At 54.1% G+C, this 24,375-nt stretch overlaps 8 protein-coding genes across 8 annotated transcripts; 4 read left to right on the top strand and 4 right to left on the bottom strand.

Annotated features, from left to right (window-relative positions):
- Positions 1 to 489: 489 nt before the first annotated feature.
- Positions 490 to 3,099, top strand: JCM15063_001637 (uncharacterized protein; the record flags this gene model as incomplete). Its single annotated transcript, XM_076680622.1, has 5 exons — positions 490 to 630; positions 743 to 847; positions 907 to 985; positions 1,056 to 1,191; positions 1,251 to 3,099. 5 exons carry the CDS (start codon positions 490 to 492, stop codon positions 3,097 to 3,099), a joined length of 2,310 nt encoding a protein of 769 aa, XP_076532272.1.
- Positions 3,100 to 3,727: 628 nt separating this feature from the next.
- JCM15063_001636 (uncharacterized protein) lies at positions 3,728 to 4,937 on the top strand (the record flags this gene model as incomplete). Its single annotated transcript, XM_076680621.1, has 7 exons — positions 3,728 to 3,911; positions 4,003 to 4,091; positions 4,157 to 4,236; positions 4,315 to 4,395; positions 4,484 to 4,542; positions 4,622 to 4,783; positions 4,849 to 4,937. The coding sequence occupies 7 exons, from the start codon at positions 3,728 to 3,730 to the stop codon at positions 4,935 to 4,937; spliced, it is 744 nt and encodes a 247-aa protein (XP_076532271.1).
- Positions 4,938 to 7,552: 2,615 nt separating this feature from the next.
- On the bottom strand, positions 7,553 to 13,311 carry CFT1 (cleavage/polyadenylation factor CFT1; the record flags this gene model as incomplete). The annotated part of the gene is made up of 17 exons (XM_076680620.1): positions 7,553 to 7,727; positions 7,793 to 7,922; positions 7,994 to 8,125; positions 8,190 to 8,337; positions 8,411 to 8,710; positions 8,779 to 8,920; positions 8,987 to 9,065; positions 9,133 to 9,325; positions 9,404 to 9,979; positions 10,060 to 10,586; positions 10,674 to 10,818; positions 10,910 to 11,104; positions 11,179 to 11,241; positions 11,304 to 11,515; positions 11,592 to 12,625; positions 12,682 to 13,073; positions 13,162 to 13,311. 17 exons carry the CDS (start codon positions 13,309 to 13,311, stop codon positions 7,553 to 7,555), a joined length of 4,593 nt encoding a protein of 1,530 aa, XP_076532270.1.
- A 335-nt stretch (positions 13,312 to 13,646) lies between these two features.
- On the top strand, positions 13,647 to 16,120 carry VAC8 (protein anchor VAC8; the record flags this gene model as incomplete). The annotated part of the gene is made up of 11 exons (XM_076680619.1): positions 13,647 to 13,674; positions 13,750 to 13,833; positions 13,913 to 14,034; positions 14,101 to 14,215; positions 14,292 to 14,414; positions 14,487 to 14,609; positions 14,674 to 14,925; positions 15,000 to 15,374; positions 15,465 to 15,587; positions 15,665 to 15,808; positions 15,870 to 16,120. The coding sequence occupies 11 exons, from the start codon at positions 13,647 to 13,649 to the stop codon at positions 16,118 to 16,120; spliced, it is 1,740 nt and encodes a 579-aa protein (XP_076532269.1).
- Positions 16,121 to 16,695: 575 nt separating this feature from the next.
- On the bottom strand, positions 16,696 to 18,327 carry JCM15063_001633 (uncharacterized protein; the record flags this gene model as incomplete). Its single annotated transcript, XM_076680618.1, has 2 exons — positions 16,696 to 17,980; positions 18,047 to 18,327. The coding sequence occupies 2 exons, from the start codon at positions 18,325 to 18,327 to the stop codon at positions 16,696 to 16,698; spliced, it is 1,566 nt and encodes a 521-aa protein (XP_076532268.1).
- A 377-nt stretch (positions 18,328 to 18,704) lies between these two features.
- JCM15063_001632 (glutathione S-transferase family protein) lies at positions 18,705 to 19,641 on the bottom strand (the record flags this gene model as incomplete). The annotated part of the gene is made up of 4 exons (XM_076680617.1): positions 18,705 to 18,948; positions 19,021 to 19,182; positions 19,255 to 19,329; positions 19,400 to 19,641. 4 exons carry the CDS (start codon positions 19,639 to 19,641, stop codon positions 18,705 to 18,707), a joined length of 723 nt encoding a protein of 240 aa, XP_076532267.1.
- A 664-nt stretch (positions 19,642 to 20,305) lies between these two features.
- On the bottom strand, positions 20,306 to 22,477 carry JCM15063_001631 (F-box protein; the record flags this gene model as incomplete). The annotated part of the gene is made up of 1 exon (XM_076680616.1): positions 20,306 to 22,477. One exon carries the CDS (start codon positions 22,475 to 22,477, stop codon positions 20,306 to 20,308), a length of 2,172 nt encoding a protein of 723 aa, XP_076532266.1.
- A 265-nt stretch (positions 22,478 to 22,742) lies between these two features.
- Positions 22,743 to 24,369, top strand: JCM15063_001630 (uncharacterized protein; the record flags this gene model as incomplete). The annotated part of the gene is made up of 5 exons (XM_076680615.1): positions 22,743 to 22,772; positions 22,836 to 22,987; positions 23,056 to 23,274; positions 23,341 to 23,601; positions 23,664 to 24,369. The coding sequence occupies 5 exons, from the start codon at positions 22,743 to 22,745 to the stop codon at positions 24,367 to 24,369; spliced, it is 1,368 nt and encodes a 455-aa protein (XP_076532265.1).
- Positions 24,370 to 24,375: the final 6 nt, after the last annotated feature.

Genomic DNA, 24,375 nt, shown 5'->3' with positions numbered 1-24,375 from the left:
AGCCGGGAATATTCGAGGTTGCGCCGCCCACTGCGTACCTTGCAAGTGTCTCGCTGCTCCTCTTCTTGCTCTTGCCGCTTCCCGTTTCCCGCTCGTCCGGCTCGCGCGCCCCGAAGTCAATTTCTCGGACAGCTGTCTTTCTCGAGCACGCCTCGACTGCCGCCTCGACGACCCTCGCTCTCGCTGGACGACTACGGGGACACAGCGCTTGATATCATTTTCCGGCTCTGTACAGATCAATCAACAGATCGACAGAATACAAGAAGGAGGAGGAACCCCGATTTGCCTTTCGAGTACCGCACGGCGCCGACAACATCAGAGACATCGTTGTCCACCTACAAGCGCGCTACGCAGTCACGCTGGACCCGTCAGCAGCAACAGCCGGGATCGCGAACGAGCAGCAGCAACCCCGCCCCTGTTTCTGTCTCTTTTCGCCTCGTCGCTCCCGTTTCTGCCTCCGGTAGCACAGCCAGCCGGTGCCGTTCGGCCATGGCGCGACAGAAATGGGCACCGGAAGACGACCTGACCCTGCGGCAAGAGTTGGAGCGAGCGAACGGCAAGGCGAGTTGGACCGCAGTCGCGCGGAACGCTTTCCCCGATGGCAAGTTCAGCAAGAACGACTGTGTAGAGGTACGTCACCTAATCACTTTGACGGGGGTCCCTAGAGCGAGCGAGGCAGCTGACTGTGTATTTGCCCCGTCTTTCACCGCCTCGCTGCACCCTCCACTTTTTGTCTTTGCAGAGGTGGAAAACCCTTTCGAAACCGCAGTCGCAAAAGGGGCCCTGGACCACTTCAGAAGACACTACGCTACGCACACTCGTCGTCAAGTACGGCTGCGAGAAATGGGTGAGCAAAAGCGCCATTTCAGCCATGAATGTGTCTCACTTTTTTTTGTCCTCGCGTAGGTCCTGATTGCGAACGAACTCGGAACAAGGAGCGGCAAGCAGTGTCGTGAGCGGTGGCATAATCATCTGGATCCCTCAAGTGAGACCATTCTACCGTTGTACCAGATTCTTCCCCACGATGCGCTGAACCTGGAGGTGACCTCGCACAGTCAATAAGAGCGAGTGGACTCCCGAGGAGGATGCGCTCATCAAGTCCATGTACGAACAAATCGGATCCAAATGGGCCGAAATGGCACGGTACTTGCCAGGGCGACCTGACAATGCGATCAAGAATCATTGGAATGCGTAGGTCTCTGTTCCACCCCCTTGACGACTGCGAACGCCAGCTCAGACTTGATCCGCAGCTCGCAAGTCCGCGAGAAGCGTGCCAAGGCAAAGATTCAAGCTCGAACAAGTGCGAAAGAAGCTGCAGGGTCCGAGCAAGACACGGGTTCCGAACACGAGGCGACGCTGCCGCCACCAATGGCTCGAGCCGGATCGAGCACATCTCTCGCAGGTCAACGATTCACGCCATATTCGCGCTCGACTCGACCTCGAAGCGATTCCGTCTCATCGATTTCACATACTGGCGTCTCGAGCAAGCGCAATTCGATCATCAGCGACACGTCCGAATCTGCCATTGTTTCGCCCTCGTCTCTCGGCAATTTTGCTGCAGTCACCGGTTTGACCCGGCCACGCTCGTCTTCAACTTACAGTAGTCGTACGGGAGGGTCGAGGCCAGGCTCGCAGCTTTTCTCCGATTCGTTCGAGCTTCCGCAACCTCCGATCTACGAGGATGCGCGCTTTCCCCTGCACGAGCCCGTCAACTACGGACCGACATACATCACGGAGACGGGCGAGACATTGCACCCGTTGCAACATCACCATCAGCCATATGGTCAAGCTACAGACCTGTGGCATCCTCAACCGCAACATCCCGTCTCTCGCTCGGCCGTGCACGACTATCGGGAGCTTCATCAAAGCGTGGCCTCTGTCGCCATCAATCATCCCGCGCCTGTCACAGTGTTCGACCCGTACGACGTTTCTCCCGAGCACGTGTATCCGGATCATGGTATCGCATCTGGCTTCGCAGCTCCGAGCGAGCACTTTGAAGCGCAACAGCCCTTCTTGTACACCCATCCTCTGTCTCACTACGACGATTCTCGCCACTCGTATGGCTCGGTTTCTTCAGACCATCTGCCCCTACCACCACGATCAGCTTCTTCCGCACCCTCTTCAGCTGGCGGTTCGTCCGCGGGTCGAAGAGGATCTGTCGTACCTCTCTCGATTCAGTCGCGACATCTCTCTACGCTCGACGAGCAGTATGGTGACGGAGGACCGACACCTCGAGCGTCCGACTTCGAGTCGGCTTCGACAAACGTGAACGGTCCAGCTGCGGGGTCGTCAGGAGATGCGTACACAGCTCTTGTCTCGCCGCCTTACTCGTCGCCGAGTGTCACATCTCCGCAAGACTCGGGCTACGCCGCTTCGACTACCTTTTTGCCGATACCTCCGCCCGAATCGTCTGCGCACTCGCCTTCCTCGACTGGCTACCCTTACCCACTCGGCGCTCACGCTTCGGACTTCCCCTCTGGTGCAGAAGGTCCCGTGTACCTCGACGCTCAATACTACAATGGCTCGTCCGGATCGAGCCGACCGCCAGGACCCTCTGACCTCGACTCTCTCCATGCTTATCATCAAGCTCCTCATCCGCATCAGCATTCTCGCCATCCTCAGTCTCTACCGTACCATCATTCTCAGGACCCGCATTCTCTTCCATTGTCAGCGCCGACGGCCTACGACGCAGCATCTCCTACATCATCCTACGAATCTTCGTTCGCGCCAGTCGTGAGCCCTCAAGATTTGTCCCGAGTCCCGTATCACCGACATTCGATTTCTTCGGCTTCGACCTCGTCCCTCGGCGCCGTCTCGTCTCATCCGTCGTCCCCCGTTCCTCCGCACTCGAATGTCGGAGCGCCACTAGCGTACCCGCAGCCCGTCCATCCTTCACCCGTGCTCGGCGGTCTCGCTGCGAGATGGGAGGGACTCAAGATCAACACGGACGTTGCAGCGTTCTCGTCCGTCCCTCGCACAGCCGCTTCCGTACGCGGCGTCGAAACCGATGGAACATCGCCTCTCGTAAGCAGCTCGGACGGAACTTCGAGTATCGGCTTGGCGATCGATGAGCATGGGCGTGCCACGCTGCCTCATTAAGCCTCGACGCCGATGCGAGAGGAGGATCCGGGTCCCGCCTCCCCGGCGCACCCCTCCATCCACAGACACTTTCGATACCCTTCTTCACTTTTCTTTCTGCATCTCGAGATTGACTCTCGTTCCTTCTTCAAGCTTCATCAGCTCATCTACTTCTTCCTCTCTGTCGGAATTGCCATCACGGAATGTTCGGATCCATCTTTGCCTGCCCTGACCCATACCCATCCCTCGTTACTCTGTCCCTGCAAACATACACGCATACGGCACTCAGTCTTTCCCATCTTCGCCTAATCTCGACTCTCGTATTCCTCTTTCCACTCCCTTGTTTCATCCGACTTGGCTTGAATCTTGATTTCGTTCTTTCCTGGTGAACGGTGCACGTCGTTGCGACGAAGCTCAGCAATACACGCGAGCACGAAACGCTGACGACGTACGTACTGCTGGAAGTCCAATGTAATATCTACTGTAGTGATTCACTTGACTTCACGTCGCTCCTTTCCGTTCGGTCACGTCTTCAAGTGAGAGGGATTAAGGTGGGGCTCAAAAGATTGAGCCGATCCGGGCCGCGGTTCGCTTCTCTCCTCGATCTCAACCCCTCTGGCTCTGTCCTTGAGAAGCAGCCGAGACAGAAATGACATCTCTACCGCCTGGCGCCAGTCCGCCTCTGCCTGCTGCTACACTAGCAAGCTCGCTTTCGACGGATTCGAAGCAGATAGTCGACCGGTATCTCTGTCGCGAAGTCATGGAAGGATTCCCAGTACATCGAGACGCATGCGAATGGACCAAATTGAGGGCGGTCTTTGCTGAAGAAGCTTGTCAGTCGTCCTAAGCCAGACCCCTCTCTGCGCCGTCACTTCCTGGAGCAACTGAAACCTCGATCGGCCTCGTATTCGCTTGAACACATAGACGTATTCACGACCTGGTCAGGAGGGGTTCCGATCGACGAATTCATCAACATTTCTGAAACTGGGTTCAAGAAAGGAGTCAAGATTGCAGTGAGCAAGGTTCCTTCTGGTTCCAGTGAATACTTTCGCTTTCTCATGAAGTCCGGCTCTGACAGCATCGAGTGAACGGTTCGACTGTCGATCTGGCCATCTCTGGCAACGGGACCGGCCTGAGAGCGCTCGGCAAGCTCAAAGCGTCAGTCCCGAATCATTCCCACGCTAGATCAGGTCTTGCCAGCGCGGATCCTTAGCTTCAATGTCGTCTTCTTCACAGAACGATCACGCAGCGATTCAAAATGCCATGTATCGACGGATCGGACACGCCGTGCGAGGTAGATATCGACGCAGATTGCCGGCGGGTCCTGTTTCTATTCAAGCTCTTGCACATTCGTGCAAGACATCTTTCTGACTACTTCGTGGACATTTTCCTCTGGAATCGATAGGTTGTGCTTCTTCCTCGAAAAGGATGAACACGGCGCGTGGAAGACACACTTCTTCAAGGGTGAAAAGCTTTTTTGCGCGTCCCGGCGTTTTCCGCTCGCTTTTGCGTGTGAAGACTGACGACTCTTGAGATGTGCTAGGCATCTACGAGCGAGACCGACCTCATCCTATTGACCCCACTCGACTTCCTCTTTTTGACCGCGAAAAGCTTTCTTCTTTCCCAGAGGGGTACCGTCACTTGGGGTACTGTCAAGAAGAAATTGCTGGCTACCGAGTCAAGCGCGATCTACCGCAAAGCAGAGGCAGGTCGTCTTGTCCCATTGATCGCCTGCTTGCGTAAATGGCTTACAAGGGTTACCTTTTCCAGGTGAAGCACATGATCAGTTCTATCAGAGCTTCATCGAGTGGCTCGAAGGTGCCGACATCGAACATATGAAGTTGGTACTTGGAGTGTGAGCCTGTACCCCAAGGAAGACGATTTTTGGCCGTGCAAATCTGCACAGATTCCCTTGCCTGGACCAGCAGCGTCAGTTCAGGCAAGATAGCTTTTGAAGATTGGCGTATCTTAGCTTGAACGTCCCACATGAGACCGCTGGAATGAGCTGGGGGAGTCGCCTCGAGCATGCTTGTTTCGACCGTAGAGGAGCCAGTCTGGCTCCAAAGGTCGTTGCTTCCCCAACTTGATGTGGTCTCCTTCACGGTCTCCTTCACCCTCAAGAACTCGCCAGAACTCAGAATCGATCGACACTATATGTTCCGAAAGCGCACGGTGACTCGGCGCTTTGATGGTATCAATTTAAAAGCCTACCCATCGAATCGGCACCCGCGGGCAAGCCGCGACAGTAGGTCCACCAAGCTAGCAACTTTGTGGGATGCGTATTGTAGTAGACTGAGGTCGATCTCGTGAGTCACTATTCAAGTGGAGTGAACAGAAACAAGAGATGTGTCCTCTATACTAAGTAACAATAGAAAGTATCCAAAGCAATAGAACAGGCATAAGCCAATAACATCAATCACACTCAACCACATAGTCCGGCAGACCATTTACCTCCAACAATGCGAACGTTAGAGTTTCTCGTGTACCTAGTGAGAAGAGCGAAAAAGAGAGATACTGCGGCAAGCTTTGCTCTGCATTGTCCGGAACTAACACGAGGTATGTACAGGAAAACGACCAAAAAAAAACGCGGGACAGAGCAAAAGCCAGGAAGTGGTGGATGATGTCGACGAGAGCCTTCATCCTAGGAATTTTGACTCGAAGGGTGATCACGACTGACGTTACGATTCCGTGACAGATTGGCGTTGGAAGTGGGGTCGGGTCGGACAGCTTTTGTCCGCTACTTTACAGCCATGTATTCGATACCCGTCAGGTAACCTGGCACGTGTTACTGGCTCCTGCTCGTCATGAGATGACACTCACTCACCGCTTGCCATGAGTTATGGTGACGATGCCTCCAGAAGACATTGTAAGGACATTCGAGAATCGATATGTCCTAATTCCAGCATGCATCAAATTAGTTCCGATCACCTCGTGCTGTCGAATCAAGGATCACCCGAATTGTATTGACGTTCTCATTGAATCTAGCCTTGCCAATTCGTCGATCAGAGATCCACAACATTGGAACCATTGGATCTTGTTCATCGCTGAAAGTCGGATTGTCAGCAATGAACAAGATCCAGAGCTTGCATCGGTCTGGATCTTTGAGCATTGGATCGGCAAGGCTGGTTTCCAAGAGAACGTCAAGACGAGTTCGAGTGAGCCTTGATTCGATGTTACGAAGCAAACGGAACTGGCTTGATGCAGGCGGGAAACAGGCCTTATGGACTCTCGAATATTCTTTTCACGTGGTATCTGGCGACATCGCCACCGTCACTGTTCACAAGCGACGAGTAAATGTCGTCGTCCGACGAGGAGTAGCCCGTAATGCATGAAAGGGCCGAGCGGAAAGGGAGCGTGTGCCCTCACGGGTGGGAGAAGGGGCTCGAGCTCTCCCTGAAGGGCTCGAGAGGCAGGTCAGGCATACTGGGCGATGATTGGCAGGGCGACAGCCAGGGGCAGGGGACAGACCGCCAAAAGCGAAGGGGAATGACTCACGATTGTACAGAATTTGTCACCTTCAAGGCGATGATTGAAAGATGGCAGTCGAGGTCGAGTGAAGAGAAGGAAAGCAAGAGCAGAATCTGTCGCTCCAGCTCTCGGTCTCTCGCCATCGAAATGTCCGCGGTACTTCGCGGAGCGACGAAAACGTGAGGTTCGTGCTGGTTGACGTCAGTGGGATTTCGCCCGTCCGTTTCGCACAGCCCGTCTCCCCTCTTCCCGCCTCGACTCCATCGAACGCTTTTGACGACGGTAGCAGTGTACCATCCATCAGGTGCGCCCTGAACTTGAGAAGAGTTGATACGAGCTTTGTGAAGGATTGAGAAGGGCAAACGCAACTCCCTCACGGATTCCCGCCTTTCGCGAGAGCGATCGAACTCGTCACCGGCTTGGACCAAGGTCTCGCGCTTCTCTAGCTCTGCAGTCACTGCCGTCTTCCACGACTTCGTGAGAAAGACTGGTCTGAGTAGCTTGCGCGAGAGAGCGGATATGCAAGCTTTGCAGTTGTCTTGCAAAGAAGCAATTCGTATCTCACTTTCGTGGTCAATCAGATTTACTGCAAATCTACCCTCTTTCCTTTCGATGTAGCCGTATTGCAGCGGCCGACGCCTCTGATCATTTCGAGGCTCGTTTGCTGCGGGTTTGGCAGTCCTCGTTCCCTGTTATTGCAATTGCCTGTTCAGCGAGGGTGAGTGAGCAAATGTCCGGCCGTAGGAGCAGTGAGACGCTCACCTTAGCGTGGACTCACAAGGTCAGACTTGGTGCCGTGCTCCAGGCTCGAGAAGATTGGACGGCGTCAGTCTATACGCGGACCATCGAAAAGTCTTGAAAGACGCGATTTAATGCAGTTTGCAATCAACCTTGCCATGTGAAGAATTGGGCTCAAAGGAGTAGTACGTTTTCCGAGGTACATTCATACAACACATTCTCGTCGGTTACTACTGCAAAACGGATCTGCAATGCTGAAAGCAATTATTCACTCGTACACTCGAAGAGTCCTCATGTTGGCCAGAACGGTGTCCACGTCCGTGCCACAGTTCGCAGCGAGATCGGTCTGTAGGTCGACCGGGAGGTATTCGAACCGCGCGAGGAGATCTCCGTCTAGAATTCCCTTCGAGATCGCCCGCGAGACCGTGTCGTTCTTGACGATACTGTCAAGCATACGTTCCAGAATTCATCAGTCCCGGAATAGCCAAGCTAGTTCATCTCCACTCACCGATATCCACGGGGATTTAGTCCTCCGAAAGACAGCACATGTCGACTCATGGTCGCCTGAAGCGACTGCAACCGCCTAAAGACAGCGTCCCGAACCGGTACGAGCGTGAAAAGCGAGCCATCGATACCACCTGGCACCAGAGTGCATTCAGCAAACAGTCAGTGCCGTGCGACAATGTCTGAACACAAAGACGCGACTTACCGAACAAGATTCCGTTCTGTTTGGGATCCTCGTTCGGCGCGTGTTTGGCAAAGAGCATCGTTGCGATCGATTCTGATCCCGCGTGGTACTCGGTACGACACAGCAATCGTTGTCCAGCATGCGAAGCAATGTCTATTGTTACACAGCGCAAGTGTCAAGACACACCGCAGACAAAGAATTATATGCGAAAACTCACTCGAAGGATCGTACTCGAACAACCTGATGACGCCGCGGTCATCCCCTGTGACAAACGAGACTCGTCCTTCGTTGACGAGGAAATTGGCGCTCGAGATTCGAGAAGGGCGGTAGTCTCTTCCCAGGAAGACGAGCTTGTAAGGATCCTCCTACGGGACATATACGACATGATTAGTTTCCGGAAGAACATGCAAGCGCAATTGCCTCGGAGGAATAGCTCACTTGGAAAGCGACGAGAGCAACACTCTGCATGGCGTCTCCGATCAAGAGAAAGTTTTTCATCGCGGTCAAACTCGTGACATGTACGCCGAGATCGAGGAACCCGACTGCGATGAGAACTTCGTCCTGCTCGAATGCGCGTGCGTACAGCTTTTGTCCCATTGAGAGGAAGAGGTAACCGTTAAGGTCACAGATGTTGCCAACGATCGATTTGGTATCCTCGAAGAAGCGTAGCTTGAGGATATGGTCCTGGCCGGGCGCCGAGGGGTCTGCAACAATCTTGACCACTTCAAAGATGTACACCTGCAGTGTTCAAGTCAGATCTCGTCAGCGTTGGTATCTCCATGAGCCGGTCAAAAAGTTCAACTTGCTCCGCCCTTTGCTGCGAGGTCTTCTCCACGATAGACGGTAGTGCCAACCGCGATAAAGTCTCGCTGACCACTGGCGTGACTCTTGGAGTGAAGGCTGACATTCTTGACAGTACAGACAAACTCGTTCTGTCGAAACTCGTATCTGTTCAAAAAGGCAACGCATGAGATCGAATACGCGGAGAAAACCGACGACCTGGAGTAAACTTGCCCATCGATGGCGTTCCAAGAACCGGGCACAAGCAACTCGAGAGTTGATTGGTAATTTGTGGGTTCGAGCAGGCGCGGGGCTGAGCCAGAGAAAATGGTGAGCATGCGAGGCTCTCGAACCGGATCAAGAGCGGATTAGTGGCTCACCCGTCTCTTTGAAGACTGGAACTCCTTCATCGTCGAAAGCGACGAATCTCGTCTCATTGAGAGTCGCAGCGACGTACATCCCCGAATCGAGGTCGAAAGTCAGATACGCGTAGGTGCGATCTTTCGGGACAAACGACAATGGAAGATCGTGATTGAACGATACCGTTGCCGGAAGCGTAGCAAGTTGTAGACCCTGCATCATGACAAATATGAAACACCGTCAGCGAATCCGCCAGAGGAAGAGAAGAAAGGAAAGGGGGGAGTCACTGACCTCTCGTGTCATGATTGCAAAGTCACCGTCGACACTCAAAGAGAAGCCGTATACTCCCTTTTCTCCCGCTTCGAACAACCTAGCTGGTCCATGTTTGCCTTTCACGATCCAGACGGGTTCTTCTCCCGTTACGAACGCGCCAGCATATCCCGATACAGCCGAAAACGGTACGATCTCTTTTCGAGCTGGAACGGGCAGGTTCGATCCTTTGCGACGCGGTGTCGATACAGGGACATGGTGCACGAGGGTTTTGACGAATCGGAGAGCGAGTCGAGGCAAAGGCAGAGGAGAGTCGTTCGAAGTCGAACGAGACACGGGCGGCACTTCGGCAGCGAACGCTTCATACAAGACCATCGTCCCGTTTGCAGTCCACACGAGGAGGTGCAGTTTCTCATCGGCAACCGGGTCCGATTCTCCGATAGTCACGAGCTGGATGCGGTCGATGGCGAGGTCATCTACATCGATTGACTCGGGTATGGGAGCCGGCGTCGAATCGGGCGAATCTGACACAACCGATGGCAGGATGGACACCGCTTGAGACCGGAACACTTCGACCAGTGTCGGCAAGAGATGAATCTTTTGATTGACGTATCCAGAGCAAGAGGCAAAAGAGTCAGAAACGGGAGAACACGATGTTTTAGGCGGAACAGACTGACAGTCAAGGTCCCTTCTTCGTCGAGTCGGACCAGCCAATCCCGTTCCGGATTTTCAACATCTTCATTCCTGACCTGTTTCTCTTCTTGACGAACTTGCTCGAGCTCCTTCTCGATCCCTCGATGTTCGTTCTCGATCTCCATGGCGACAGCTTGCGGTACGTTCTTCTCGCTCGTGCCATACAGGTCGTCGTCGTCGTCGTCGTCCACTTTCTCTTGATCGTCTTGCGACATGTTGATCACGGGTCGTCCGTTGCTCCCGTATTTTGCGACCCGAGGTTCGACTTGATCAGGTCGAATCAGATGACCCCTGCGTTCCGTATCGGTCCAAACTGCGATTCTGCCCTTCCCTCGAACCTCTTCCACTTCGTTCAATGTTCTTGTTGACGAATCGAATCGATACAGTCGGGATTCGACAGACGAACGCGAACCGACATGCAGAGCAATATGAGATCGAGTAGCAGTCACTCTTGCTGAGACCTCGTTCGGAATGACAGGCGTATTCTGAATGGACTGGACAGAGTTGAGTTCTAGCATGCAATCGACGCCCACAAAGGTCAACAATACATTTTTGTGGGTGGATAGCCTGCTTGAAGAAGCTTTAGAGTGTCTCTTACCCCGATCGAATACTCGAATCTCTGCTGATCCGACCAGGACGACAACCGTCTCGTCCCCAGACCCTAGAGACGTCGCGTGCAGAGTCCTGAAGTCTTGTTCGAACTTGACAAGCTCAAATTGTCCGCCGGTCACGGTTTGGTAGAGCTGTCGTTGAAAGTGGTGTCGCATGAGAATAAAGGTCAGGCTTTGGGTCCTGAAGAGGGTGAAAAGGATAGTTGAACGAGAAGGGGCTTACGAAAGTTCCTTCTTCGTTACTAGCGATAGTCAATCTGTCGCTTGTGTTGACCGGTTGATCAACTCGGGGTCCTAACCGTACACTCCAGATTCCGTCTTGTGCAAATATTCCTGCAAGCCCTTCATTCGAGTCGTAGCCGGCATTGGTCGAAGTCGGCAAAGGTTGCGTGCGGCGATTCTTGGTCGGAACGGTGCGCTGAGGGGAGCGCCAAGAGAGACAAGGATGAGTATCCTTGAACGATGAAAGCGGTCAAGGGAGATTTTACCAACATGGAAAATAGTCAACCCTGCATTCTCGCCTGCCCCCGTCGCTCCGACCAATTCTGCCGAAGACTTTCGAAAGGAGCAAGGTCAATTCAGCTCTCGCATCTTTGCAGCACAGCGACCAGACTCACCCCTTCCTCATCGACCAAGCCCATGACGAGACTTCGGATACTTCCGTACCCTTCCAATTCGTCCAGAATCCTCAATTTCAGGTTCGACTCTTTTCCACTCGCATTCCCAGTGTTATCGAGAATCCCCTGTGACCGGGACAGATTGAGTACGCTCTCTTGTTTCTTGATCGGTTTCTTCTCGACCACAGATTTTGTTGAATCTCCATAGATGTCTGCACCACACATTCGAATTATTCTTCAGCACGGGTAGTGGGAGAAGAAGTAGAAACAAAAGGGTTAAATCTTTACCTTCGTCATCGAAATCCATTTCTTCGTCTTCTGGTTCAAGCTCGACCTTGTCCACCTGAGGGGCTTTGGCTTTGATTGCTGCTAGCGCCTGAGAGCCGAATCGACCTGCATTCTCAATCGCGACCAAACGACTGTGACTCGTTTCGCTGCCGACAAACAGCATGTCGTTCCCGATTCGAACCGTACAACTCACTCCTCCTCTCAACGCGACTCGTTCGGGATCGTGCACGTCTCGATCGAGTAGTTCGAGTTTGATCCCACTGATACTCCTCCCAATCCTCTCGATCACGAGTTGCCACAACTTGCCACTCTTGCAAAACACGAGTGCCTTGTTGTCTGACGACGAAGATGATGTCGTTGTGATCGAGTTTGAGGTTTCGTCGTTCGGATCTGCGAGAAAGTGTACGACACTGCCTTCCAACGTTTCGGCATCGATTGCAGTGTCGGCGGTTCCTCCGATCCCTGAAGGGAGTGTGCGTCCAGGAGGGAAATCCCTTCGGAACCAATCGTTCGTGTCGGTACCGACAAGTTTTCCTCCCTGGATATCGAGCAGCAAGAGTCCGTTCGCGCTCATGAGAAGGACGGAACCGATTCCGAGATGAGGAGGGATCGACTGAATCTGGGGGAGGAGCGAGTACGGGAGCGGTGGCGAGGTCGAGATCAGGATCGCCATTGTCGGGGAAGAGGAAGAGGTGTTCGATGTATCGTTCGAGTCGGTTGCGGCCGAGGTCGAACGAGTCGAGAGGGTCACGAGGGACACGAGGTGGTTGTGAGCGAGATGTTCAAGCCGTCCTGCCCAGGTCAAGTCAGGGGCGTACAACAGCGCCAACGTAGGTTCGGTGAACCCAGGCAAGAACGTCAACGCCTGAATGTTGCGAATTGGGGGCGGTGCGTTGGGAAGGAACGCGTTTGCGGTCGAGTTGGCGGACGACGTGGACGAGAGAGTCGACGAACGCGTTGCGACGGACGCAGAAGGCGCAAGAGACGGTTGCAGTGATGTGAGTGGAATCAGATGAGACGGAGCGTATGGGATCCTGCGCCCGACATGAATCAGCACGGGTCTCGAGGTGCCGAACAGACAGGGACTCACTGGGAACCTCCTTGCTCCCAACCTTGTCGGTCCATGCCGAGCCCTTCGAGGTCGAGTTCTTCGGTGAACCAGGGCAGGACGGCGAGAGTGCCATCGCCGCCTGAATTCGTCGGGAGATGCAAGACGGTCATCCTCGAGGCGGGGTCGTGAGCGATCAAAGTCGAGCGCTCCTCGGCGACCTGGGGCAACTTCTCGAACGTGTGGAGCGAGACGGGTACGAGGTCAAACTCGCTCGCGTCGTGCTGCCATTCGAGGAGGGTCATTTTGGCGAGTTCGAACGAGACGAGGATGCGGTCTCGGCCATCTTGCTTTGTCTGAAGGGTCTGCACGACCGATAGACTCGTGACGGTTCCATGGAGACGGTGCGTGCGTAGATGAGCGAGCGAGTTATCCTGGCAGACAGCGCTGGAATCAGCATCTCGTCTGCGTCCCAGACACGGAACTTTGGGACAGCCGGAGTTCTGCGGGATCGGTACTGACGGTGATCGCATACACCGAGAGGGTGTTTGCCCGGGCGGTGATCAAGTGAGAGGGAGTGGAGCGGTCGCAGCGTTCGAGACGACAAGCGACCGCGTGCGACACTCCCGTCGGGGGCAGCGGCGTGCGATGGTACGCGGTCAAGGGTGCCATCAGATCCGACCCAGACGGAGGATGCGAGCGAGCAGGGCGGTGATCCCGGTGATCACTGGTGATCGGGGTCATCACTCGCACTCGCTTGCTCGCTGATCCTCTCACTCTCGCCCTCAGCTCCTCTTCGCCGTTCGCGACTTGGCTCTCGTTCGATCACGTCCTTGCGCAGCCTTTGACTCGAGCGAGCGAGCAGCAACCTCCGCTGTTGATCCGCTGTTCCGCGTCCGCGTGCGCCCTTTCCCCTCTCGTCCCGCTCATCGCCAAACGCGCCCTCGCGCTCGCGCGTCTACCTCGCCCCTACTTCCAATCCACGCACGCGTTTGCCAACTTGCCAGATGGGTGTCTGTACTTCGTGCTGTCGAGGTGAGCGGTCGCACCCACTCCTCGTTTCAACTCACGCTCATCGCGCCCTCTCGCGCCGTATGACTCGTATTGCAGGAAGTCGCTCGCATGCCGGATACGAACCGCTGCTGCTCGAGAACGAGCGAGAAGCCGTCGCCGAACTGTTGCAGTACCTCGAGAGTTCGTCTCCCCCGCGCTGCACTGCACTCGCTTCCCACCGCTTCCCGCCTACTAACGCCCTTTGTCCCATGTCTGACAGACCGCGCCGAGACCAACTTTTTCACCGGCGACCCCCTCCGAGCCCTCTCAACCTTGTCATACTCGGAGAACGTCGACCTGCAACGGAGTGCCGCCCTCGCATTTGCCGAGATCACCGAAAAGGTAACAAACACCATCCTCAGTATCGTCTTCCTGGCTTGGCTAATCAAGGAATTGCCCGCTTCACAGGACGTGAGAGAGGTGTCGAGAGAGACGCTCGAACCCATCCTGTTCCTGCTCAATAGTCACGACGTTGAAGTGCAAAGAGCCGCTTCGGCAGCGCTCGGAAACCTCGGAGTCAACGGTCAGCTCTCCAAAACATCGCCTGATTAACCACCACGATCGAACCTAACGCACTTCTTGAATTACCCCGGGGACAGCCGAAAACAAGTTGACGATCGTCAAGCTCGGAGGTCTCGAGCCTTTGATCAGACAGATGCTCTCTCCGAATGTCGAAGTCCAGTGCAACGCCGTTGGCTGCATCACGAACCTCGCGACTCACGGTCAGTCCAAAGTCTCATCTTCGAGTCAACTCGGCTCTACGACTGAGTTTCCCCCTCGAACTACCGAAACAGACGAAAACAAGCCGAGGATCGCAAAATCGGGAGCTCTCGTCCCGTTGACGAGATTGGCCAAGAGTAAAGACATGCGAGTTCAACGGAACGCCACGGGCGCCCTCCTCAACATGACCCATTCAGGTTAGCGTTCCTTCCCCTGATCTCGCTTATGCCGAAGAAGCCATGCTGAGACCGTATCTTGCAGATGAAAACCGGCAACAACTTGTCAACGCCGGAGCGATCCCAGTACTCGTTGCCCTGCTGGCTTCGCCCGATACGGACGTGCAGTACTACTGCACGACCGCGTTGTCCAACATTGCCGTCGATGGCAACAACCGCAAGAAGCTACAAACTACCGAGCCGAAACTCGTGATCAACCTGATTGGACTCATGGACAGTCCGAGTCTCAAAGTACAATGTCAAGCCGCACTCGCTCTTCGAAACCTCGCGAGCGATGGTGAGCCCATTTTCCTCGTTTTTGAAAGTTCCTCAGGGATTTGGCTCTCTGACCGAATGACGTTTCTTCTGTAGAAAAATACCAACTCGAGATTGTCAAGAATGGAGGTCTCCCTGCCTTGCTCCGACTCCTTCGATCCTCGTTCCTTCCACTGGTGCTCTCGGCCGCTGCATGTGTCCGAAACGTCTCAATTCACCCGCTCAACGAGTCGCCCATCATCGAATCTGGATTCCTCGGACCGTTGATCGACTTGTTGGCATACGACGAAAACGAAGAGATTCAGTGTCACGCGATCTCGACGTTGAGAAACCTCGCCGCAAGTTCGGAGGGTAACAAACGTGCGATCGTCGATGCAGGTGCGGCCGAGAGGATTCGGGACCTCGTATTGGGAGTTCCCGTCAGTGTGCAGAGTGAGATGACGGCATGCGCGGCTGTGCTCGGTCTATCAGGTAAGCAAAATCTGTCTCGTCCTCGATTGTTTTCGGACGACAAATCGGGGCTGACTGGTGAGTTATCGCGAAAAACGTAAACTTGCACAGAGGACATCAAGACGGAACTGCTCGACATGGGAATTTGTGACGTTCTGATCCCTCTTACCAACTCGCCTTCGGTCGAAGTGCAAGGCAATTCGGCAGCCGCGATTGGCAACTTGTCTTCCAAGAGTAGGTTGTTTTCGCCCCCGACTCTTTGATCTCTACTTTTTCCCTTTCTTGAGCTCATTGCCCGTATTTTTCTGTAGCCGATGATTACACGGCATTCTCAAACGTGTGGTCCGAACCTGAAGGAGGACTGCACGGGTACCTCGTCAGGTTCCTCGAAAGCTCAGACACGACTTTCCAACACATTGCAATTTGGACCATGGTACAACTGCTCGAATCAGGTGGTGAGTGACAAACAACGCAGACCTTTTCCGATTCTCAAGATTTATGGTTATTTTCTACTAGACCCGACTCTGGAGAACCACATTCGATCTTCTCCTCACCTGTTGCCTCTCGCTCACAAACTCGCAACGAGCTTCGCTTCGGCCCCGGGTTCGGAAAAGGACCATCGCGATGATGACGATGAGGACGAACGAGGTGACCGAGGTTCCGAGGTTGATGGTGGTGACGATGGAATGGGAGACGGAGGCGAGAGAGAAATTGTCGAACTCGCACGAACCGTGCTCGAACTCTTGGACGTCGAGCACAAAGAGTAGAGGAGAACAAAAAGATCTCCTCTCTTCTCTCTCTCTGATGACCTCTTTCGTATCAGTTCCCCTTCGATCATCCTTATTCAATCGTTCTCCCCTCCTTCCATTCGCTTGCCTCCATCATCCCGAGTCTCTGCGTCGTTGTTCTTTTCTCTCTTGTCTTTCTCTTTGTTTAGTCTCGATTGTTTTTACCTTTTTCTTCTTTCGCTCCCCGTATTCTTTTCTCGAGTTGCGTGCTTTTATCTTTGATCTATCTCTCTACTCTCTCCCTCTTCTCTCCTTTCCTCCCCCGTTTCCTCGCGTCTCTCGTCATTGACTTTCCTTCTTGTATACGAATTTCTGTTCTCTTGCTTGTGTTTTCCCGGTTTTTGCCTGTCTCTTGTCAAATCCCAAATCGTGCCTCGTTCATTTCTCCATCTGTCTGAGGATACCTGCAAGTGCCGTACACTACTTTTTGGATGAAGGAGAAGAAACGCAATCCGCACAGCTAAATCTGAACGCGAGGTTCTTGTTTCTCAAAGTGCTCTCTCTGCAATTTGAAAAGGATACTATATAGCAGGTTACAGTGAGACACCTTTACTTCACGAGAACCTAGCTGATTGATAGGATGCAGAATTGACGCTCGAAGGACCCGAAAACCAATTGGTTGAACCGAACGACTTGGAAGTGACGAGTTTGATCCGATTACTGAACGATGAACTTCTCGAAACCCGTGTCGGATTGGGTTTGACTTGATCTGGAACAATCGCGGGTTTCGATTCGAACGAGGAAACGACAGATGGGGAAGGTTTTGGAAGTGGCTCTGGAGGAATGCGTCGAGATTCTTCGAGATTGTTTGCTGCTTGAGGCGATACCGGTTCTTCGTCCTCTTCGAATGATGGCGATCGAATTGGGACGGGGTGTTCGACCGCAGCGTGTTCCTTCTCGACGATGGTTTTGACATGTCGTTTCGTTTCGTCGAGTTGGAGCTCATCAACACCTTTCGCTTTGAGCCCCAAACGACTAGCGGTGAGATTGACTGCTTCTTCCTCATCATCAGCGTCTTCTGCTGCCACGTTCTGCTCGGTCGCCGGTTCGACCGTTTCTCGATCTTCCTTTTTTCCTAGTTCTGATGAACGATCGAGTGCTTGCTGAGAGGTGGAAATCTTGGCCGTGTTGCGTTCCCATTCCTCCTTCTGTGCAGCTTCGCGTTCCTGTTCAGCCTTGAGCTTCTTTGCCCCTCGACTCCACCGTTCAATGTACTCGTCTACGCCATCAACCCCATGCCCGTACTCCGTTGCTCTAACGCACGTTCTACAGCAGTCGACGACGGGGACCAAGACAGCCGCTTGAGGATGTGCGAAAGGTAGAGGAGGACGGTCCAGTGGCGAAGTTGAAACAGTCGGGAGAGGTTTTCGAGGAGATGCCGTCGTGATCGGTGGGGAAGAAATTGAAGTTGGACTGATCGCAAGAGATTGAGGGGATGAAGAAGAAGTGGTTATGGTGGGAGAAGGAGTTGGCGAAGAGCCACTGGTCGTGCGTAAAATCGATTTCGAAGTTTGAGTCGCGAGGGCCGGTCGATTGCACCGACGAGTGACAGTGGGGATCTTGAGTCTCAGTCGAGCGGGACTACTTGCGGCCAGGGTGGAATCTAGAGCGTCTTTGTTGTCTTCGTCGATGGAAGACCATGAACTGACGCTACCACGACGAGCTCGCGTCGGACACCGGTACTGAGATCGCTCTCGATCTGGTGACGACTCTCGGACTCGACTCGTTGATGCGACTCCTGCTCCCGGGCTGATCGCGCTGTTGAGCAAGGGTTCAAGAGTTGCGCTCAAGCCGTTTCGCACCCGCCCAAATGCGTTCTTGAAGTTTGGCGTTTCGAGTCTGAAATTAAAACGACACCCTATCAATACTCGCCGCTTGAGGGGATCTGGGATCTGGGGGACGTACGAGTAGGTCCTCACACCGAGTTGTTTCCGGCCCAACGCCTGGTTGTACGCGCTCGCCATAGCAGGTTCGACCTCTCCTTCGTCGGCAACCTGAATCAAGACTGCCATGGAAGAGAACGCGACATGTTTGAGATCTCCTGACGAGCGGGTCGAACTAAAGCTACACCCCGAGTGGGGCCCATCTCGATTTTCAAGTCGATTCGGCGCCGCGAAAGGTTCCCACGAGCTGGTCGGGGCGAGTTCGAGCGCTTCGAGGTCATCTGCGGTTATGTAGCTAGACATGAGCGCTTCCTCTGCGGTGAGTGAGTCGAGGTTGAGCAAATTGAACTGAATAAGGAAGTGCCAACGCGCGGTTCGGTCGACCGCCTCCTTCGATTTTTTCGGTTCGGCGACGATGCAGGTGGGGGAACCTCCAAGCGGGGGCCTCTTGCTGTAATATGTAGCCCATCTGACCTATCGTTTCATGCATTTCCATGCCCAGTATATTCAACATATTCAGTCAAGGCTCTTTCACTTCTATTTTCGGATCAAAGAGGTCAAAAAATGCGCATGCCTTCTGGCCCAGTGATAGCCGCTTCCACAACTGCGGCTCAACTTAAGTGGCTCGACACGTAGAAATCAAAGTGTATGTACATTTGCAGAGACACGCTACAGTCTATTTACTGTTCCGAAAGGTACTTGAGCTCTTCGAGCTCAGCACCGTCCGCGTACGCCTTCTTGAACGAGTCCCTCTCTTGCCACCTCTTCCAGAAGTACTCGAGGTATTCGAACCTTTCGGTCAAGTCGGTGTCCATCACCTTGTACTTGGAGAATGCGATCGAGACGCACAGCGTGATGTCGGCAAAAGTCGGTTCGTCGCCGCCGAGGATCCACTTGCGTCCATCCGACAAGTGCTTGTCGAGCCTGGGTTTCGCTCTTTCGACATTAGCTCCTGGTCATGCAATCTGGTGACAGACCCCATAGATGAGGACCTACAAGGCAGCCGTGGCGATAGCCTCTCGACGACAGTGACGACCCCATTCCTCGTTCTTGACGAGTTCGAGCTTGTGACCCAATCCTTGGTGCAAGACGTGGAATGCAACCGTCAAGCGGTACATGAGGTGAACCCAGATACGCTGATCCCATTGTTGGTCGAGCCTGGTAACCCACCAACAAATTGCACGAGTCAGTCTCTCTCGCCATTCGCGCCCTGAACGTGAGAATTAGGACAGAGGATCGACTTGCGCTTGTTCCTGGATCGATTCACCCAGAATCTTGCGTCCGGGGAACGTGTTGTCGAGGTACCTATACAAAACCGGCAGCGGCCGTCAGTTCCGTCATGATGCCAAAAGAAGCAGAAAACCTTGAGATTCACCTTGCAATCGCAGCGGCCTCTGACAAGTTCGTGCCGTCAGGCAAGACGAGGGCCGGGCACTCGCCGTACGGGTTCACCTTCAAGTGGCGCCATTGGCGTTGTTCTCCGACCGGAGTCATGTTGAGCTTTTTCTCCTCGAGTCGGTCATGGATCCCCTTCTCGTACGAGAGGATTCGAATGCGTTGCGGATTGACAAACACGGTCGGAGAGGTGTAGAGGAGAAGTTTCTGGTCCTGCGACATGGTCAAGCTGGAGGTTTGGAGGAGTGGTAGCAAAGGGCTATGCGAGGGTGAGAGTGCGAGTGGGAGTGTGTGAGAGAAAGAAGAGAGCCACAGGAGGACATGGCTTCATATAGGCCGGCAGAGAGACAGAGAGAGAGTTGATGAATCATCGAGGCCGAGAGAGTGTCGACGATTTATCATCCGACGAGCGTCGAGTGGGGACGACGTAATATTTGATGCTTCGACCGCGAGTTTCAGAATGAACAGGCGCATATGACGCTGCTCTGGACCGAGCGTGTGTAAGCAGCAGTCGATTTGCCTCGCAGCCCGCGGAAAATCAAGATGGGGACGTGCAGCGGTCAAAGCAGTGACATCCGAGCGATTGAAACGAAGAGGAAAGCGCGATTCAGGTCTTATGGCCCCGCAGGGTGGAACCTTGACAGAGATATGGTCCAGCCTAGATCGAAACGCAAGAGATAGATAGGACCCCAATGCGATAACCAGACCTATGGAACGAGAGGAACTCAGCGGGGGTTTTTTTTTTGTCCCTCACCCTCTTTCTTGAATCTCGCCTGCCGTTTCTCCCGCTTTGGACTACGGCGCTTGAAAACGTATTTTCCAATTTCCAATGAAGCTCTAGCTTCCCAATAGATTGCGCAATATAGCGTTGCTATATTATGACCTTTCAATCAAATCTCCACACCTTGACTCGTTCGAGTCCATCTCGACGTTCTTGTCCAAGTACGACAATCTTGTCTTGATCGACCAAGATCTTTGAAACTCGATCTGGAGGAACCTCGTTCGTGTTTGTCGACAAGGTTTCATCAACGTGTGGTTCCACCTGTCGTTCTTTGTCGATTCGCCTTCGTTTCATCTGTTGCCATTCAGTACCTCGTCGATCAAAAGACGGTTCAATCGTGTTGTTGTCTTCTGACCGTTGATCGACAATTTCAATCATGTCGTCCTCTTGTATCCTCCGTCTCTTGTTCCTCCCAGACGATGACGATGAAACGTTCCAAACTTTGATTTTGCCATCATCTGCCGCACTGACGATTTTGGTCGTCATCAACCCTCCTCCTCCTCCTCTTGTCGTTCGTGAACCACTACCACCCCGTTCGATTCTTGGTGGAGCAGGGTCTACGATCGCAATCGATCCTACTCTTGCCGTATGTCCAAACAACGTTTGATCCTTCTCGATCTCGAACCGTTTCCCCTTGTTTTTCGAGTTGTCAGGGGTGACGATGATGCGGTATACTTGGATCGTGTTGTCCGTTCGAGACGTGACGATGAACGGATGACGATGTTCGATCGACGTGATTGTGTTAGTTCGGCGGAAGGGATAAGGGGCCAGCGTGTCTTGAGAGTTGGGATCTAATCGAGTATGTCGACGTCGAGGAATAGGAGAGGTACGAGATGAAGAAGGGAGACAGATGGCCGATTCGGTCGAGATGTGTGGAATGTCGGTATCGAGATTGATCGTGAACTCTGTCAATGGGTAAGAGGTGAGTGAAGCCAGGCTCATATGTAGAGGGAAAAAGATGTTGTCCCTACCTTGCATTCCGACGGTCCAATCATCAGGAAACACTGGCAACGAGTACACCAAACTGACTCTGAACCATCGAGTTTTCAATCTCTCGATCGACAGGACTACCGGATCCCACGATTCTCGAGTTTGTACCGGAGTGTCGATTTCGACAACTCGCAGTCGATCTCGATTGTCATCGTCATCGTCATCGTCATCGTCGAAAGAGAGTTGGTAGAACCGGAGGGTAAACGAGTTGGAACAGGTGACGAGTAGATTCCGATACAACTTGGCGAGCTTGACGTGTTCAAACACACTCGAACCGGTTGAGAAGGGCGAACGACTCGAGAGGGCGAGACAAGTGTACACTTCGGTAACTCGGAAAGAACCGGGGCGTTCGAGCGTTGGGAGGTCGAGACGAAAGATGGAGAATTGCCCAGTCGAGTAAAAGAGTGAAAGGAGAACCGAGCCGGAGGAGGAGGAAGGGGTAGGCGCCTCGTCGAGTCGCATTTCGGTCGCAGCGATGCGAGGGTCAAAATCGGGTCGGGTCGAGTAGAACTCGGCGATGCGGGACGAAGAGAAACACGAGAGGTACTCGGTGCGACCGTTTGGCAAGGTCTGCGACACGGACACCAGGGGCGGTTCGAGCGGCGATGAAGATGGTGTACGAGTCGTTGCAAACAAGAATTGCTGGTGGACCTGCAAGATCGTTTCTTGCGGGGTTGCGGTTGACGGACCTGGAGCGGGACGGGGTTCGAGTGCAAGATCGGTCGGGACGGGTGCGAGAACGGCTTTGCGAACGGTCGAAGTGAGTACGGTAGTGGAGGACCTCGCGGTGCCATTGCGCCAGTTGGTCGAAATCTTGTACAAATCTTTCCAGGGTCTCGACCTCGCAATGTGTACTCCGACTAAGGCCTGCCTCCGAGTGTACGCGGAAGCGTACTGTTGTAGATACAAGGCGCGCCACAACTGAGGATCTTGAGAGAGGCGGTGCCAGGACGAGGATACACGCGCGACGGTGGCGAGGTCGTGGGCCGAGAGGAACGAGAGACAGCGCAGGAGGACCTCTTCGGAACAGACGTCTTCGAGCGATCGGGCACTCTTGATCGAGCGAGGCAGCCAGTCAACGAGGGCGGGAGACGATCCAGCAAGAGGTGCTCCGCCACCGGAGCGTCTCTCGCTGACAGCCTCAGGGTTACCGCTTTGCGTGTTTGGAGTCGACTTGAACGTGAGGCGGGATCGTGGAGTGATGCGAGCGAGCGTGCGGGTCGAGTGGTCGGCTGCGGATGAACCCGACGCTGTGGACCCTTCGCTCGTCCTCGCGCGCTTGGGCATCTGGAGCGTAATGAGCTTGGTGGTACAGAGGATCCGAGAGCGAAGTGCGTAACAGTGATTGAAGAAGAAGAACACCGCCGCCACCGCTCAGCTGTTCCCTCACTCGCTTCATCACTCGCCCTGCAAAAGCCGCTCGTCGCTCGAAGCAAGTAGACTCCCGATTGGTCGGCCTGCAACCAAGGCTAGCGAACTCCCCCGAGATTGGGTGCGACTGCGGGACCCCCACTCGATCCTCGACGCGCCGAGCCCGCGCTTGGTCGTCCCGATGATAGACTCGACTGCCGAGCTACTCGCGGTGAGTCATTCTATCGATCTGATCGCGCGAACTCTCCCCGCTGAACGCTCGCGAGGGGTTTAGATCCTTGCACGCGTCGAGCCGCTGCTGCTGCCCGACCTCCCGACCGCTCCCCCTTCGCCCTCGCCTGCTCCCGCAAGCTCGGCAACTCGCTCTGTGACTGAACACGATTCGAGCAAGCGCGCGCTGCTCGATGCACCGACCGTTGATTCCAAGTGCGTATCACTCCTCTTCCTCTTTCCCTGCCCTCGCACACATGCGTTGATCGCATTGAATCCCTCAGGAAACCGCGAGTAGTACCTCCTCCAAGAGGGCTCGACCTCAAGCCCCCGACCCCCGAGCTCGGAGGCAGCGCCCGCCTTGCACAGCCGCCTCCTCCCCCAACTTCCGTAGCAATCAAGAGCTCGCCGAGACTCAACGGCAACTCGTCTCTCGGAGCGACGGCAGAGTGCGAGTGGAGGAACGATTGGCCAAAGGAACGATTGCGCAAACTCGCCGCTCAGTCAGTACTCCCTTTTTCCTCTGCGTGTCGAGTTTCTTGCCGCGCTGAATACCATGAAAACCCTAGATGTCGAGATCATGGTCGCAGACTGAAACACTCGGGAGATTCGTTGGCGAGACGTGCTTCCCCTTCGTCGAGTTCTCCCACCATGCTCCTCTCGCTTGCCCACCAAGTCGACGCCATTTTGCTATACGTGTTTGCGTTTTGGTGTGACGATACGGCTGCGAGAACCTGTCTTCCTTCGAACTGGTCGACCGTGTTTGGTTTGATCGCGTTTGTCAAAAAAACCGCCGACAAGGAACACGAACCTTTCCTGACTGGGCTTTGGTGCGTCATGTTCTACGCTTTCTCGCTTTCTTGCGCCCGGGTCTGACAGGTTTGGCTCTCAGTCTGAGGATGGAAGCGATTGCAGTCTATACTCTCTCGATGCATGAACAAAAGGCGTTGTTCTACAAAGCGACTCAACTCTCTCACCAAACACCTGGACCTCCCTCCTCAGTCCCATTACCACCTCCAGCATCATCGATTCGTCCCCCACCTCCACCGCCGCCACCGTCAGCGCCCAGCGCTCCTCCCGAACCTCGACCCCCACGAACTGCTCCCCCACCACCGCCTCCTCCTCCACCCCCTCGGACCACCACTTCGACATCGCCTCCAGCTCCACCCGTCGATCCACCTCGACTCGCTACAACTTCGATCACGAAGGGCAAGAGTGGTCCAACGGGTTACGATGATTTCTTGAAACAGTTTTTGCGTGCGAGTCCCGATCTGTTTCGGTTTCAAAAACTTTACGATGAATCGTGTACGGTACTCGAACCTCACCTCGAAGAACTACATCGAGCTTCTTTACCACCACCAGCACCACCTGGATCAGGGTCGAACCCTGTCACATCGATCGAACCTAGAGTATTTCAAATGTTACCCAACATTTCAGATTCGGGTCAAGAGGAACAAGCGCTTGTTGTTGAATTGGCAAGAGGGACAGGGACGTTGATGATACCGAGTCAGGTCAAACAAGCTCGAACGTGGTTGGACCGGTGGTGTAGAGTCCGAGGGTTGGATTTCGAAATTTGTCAAGTCGGGATCGAGATATGAAACAAG

This window comes from Sporobolomyces koalae (assembly GCF_050403365.1).
Source record: "Sporobolomyces koalae JCM15063 DNA, S_koalae_JCM15063T_v1_ctg41, whole genome shotgun sequence".
NCBI lineage: Eukaryota > Fungi > Basidiomycota > Microbotryomycetes > Sporidiobolales > Sporidiobolaceae > Sporobolomyces > Sporobolomyces koalae.
Note: the sequence above shows the minus strand (reverse complement) of the source record. Positions and strands in the feature narration are given on the sequence as shown.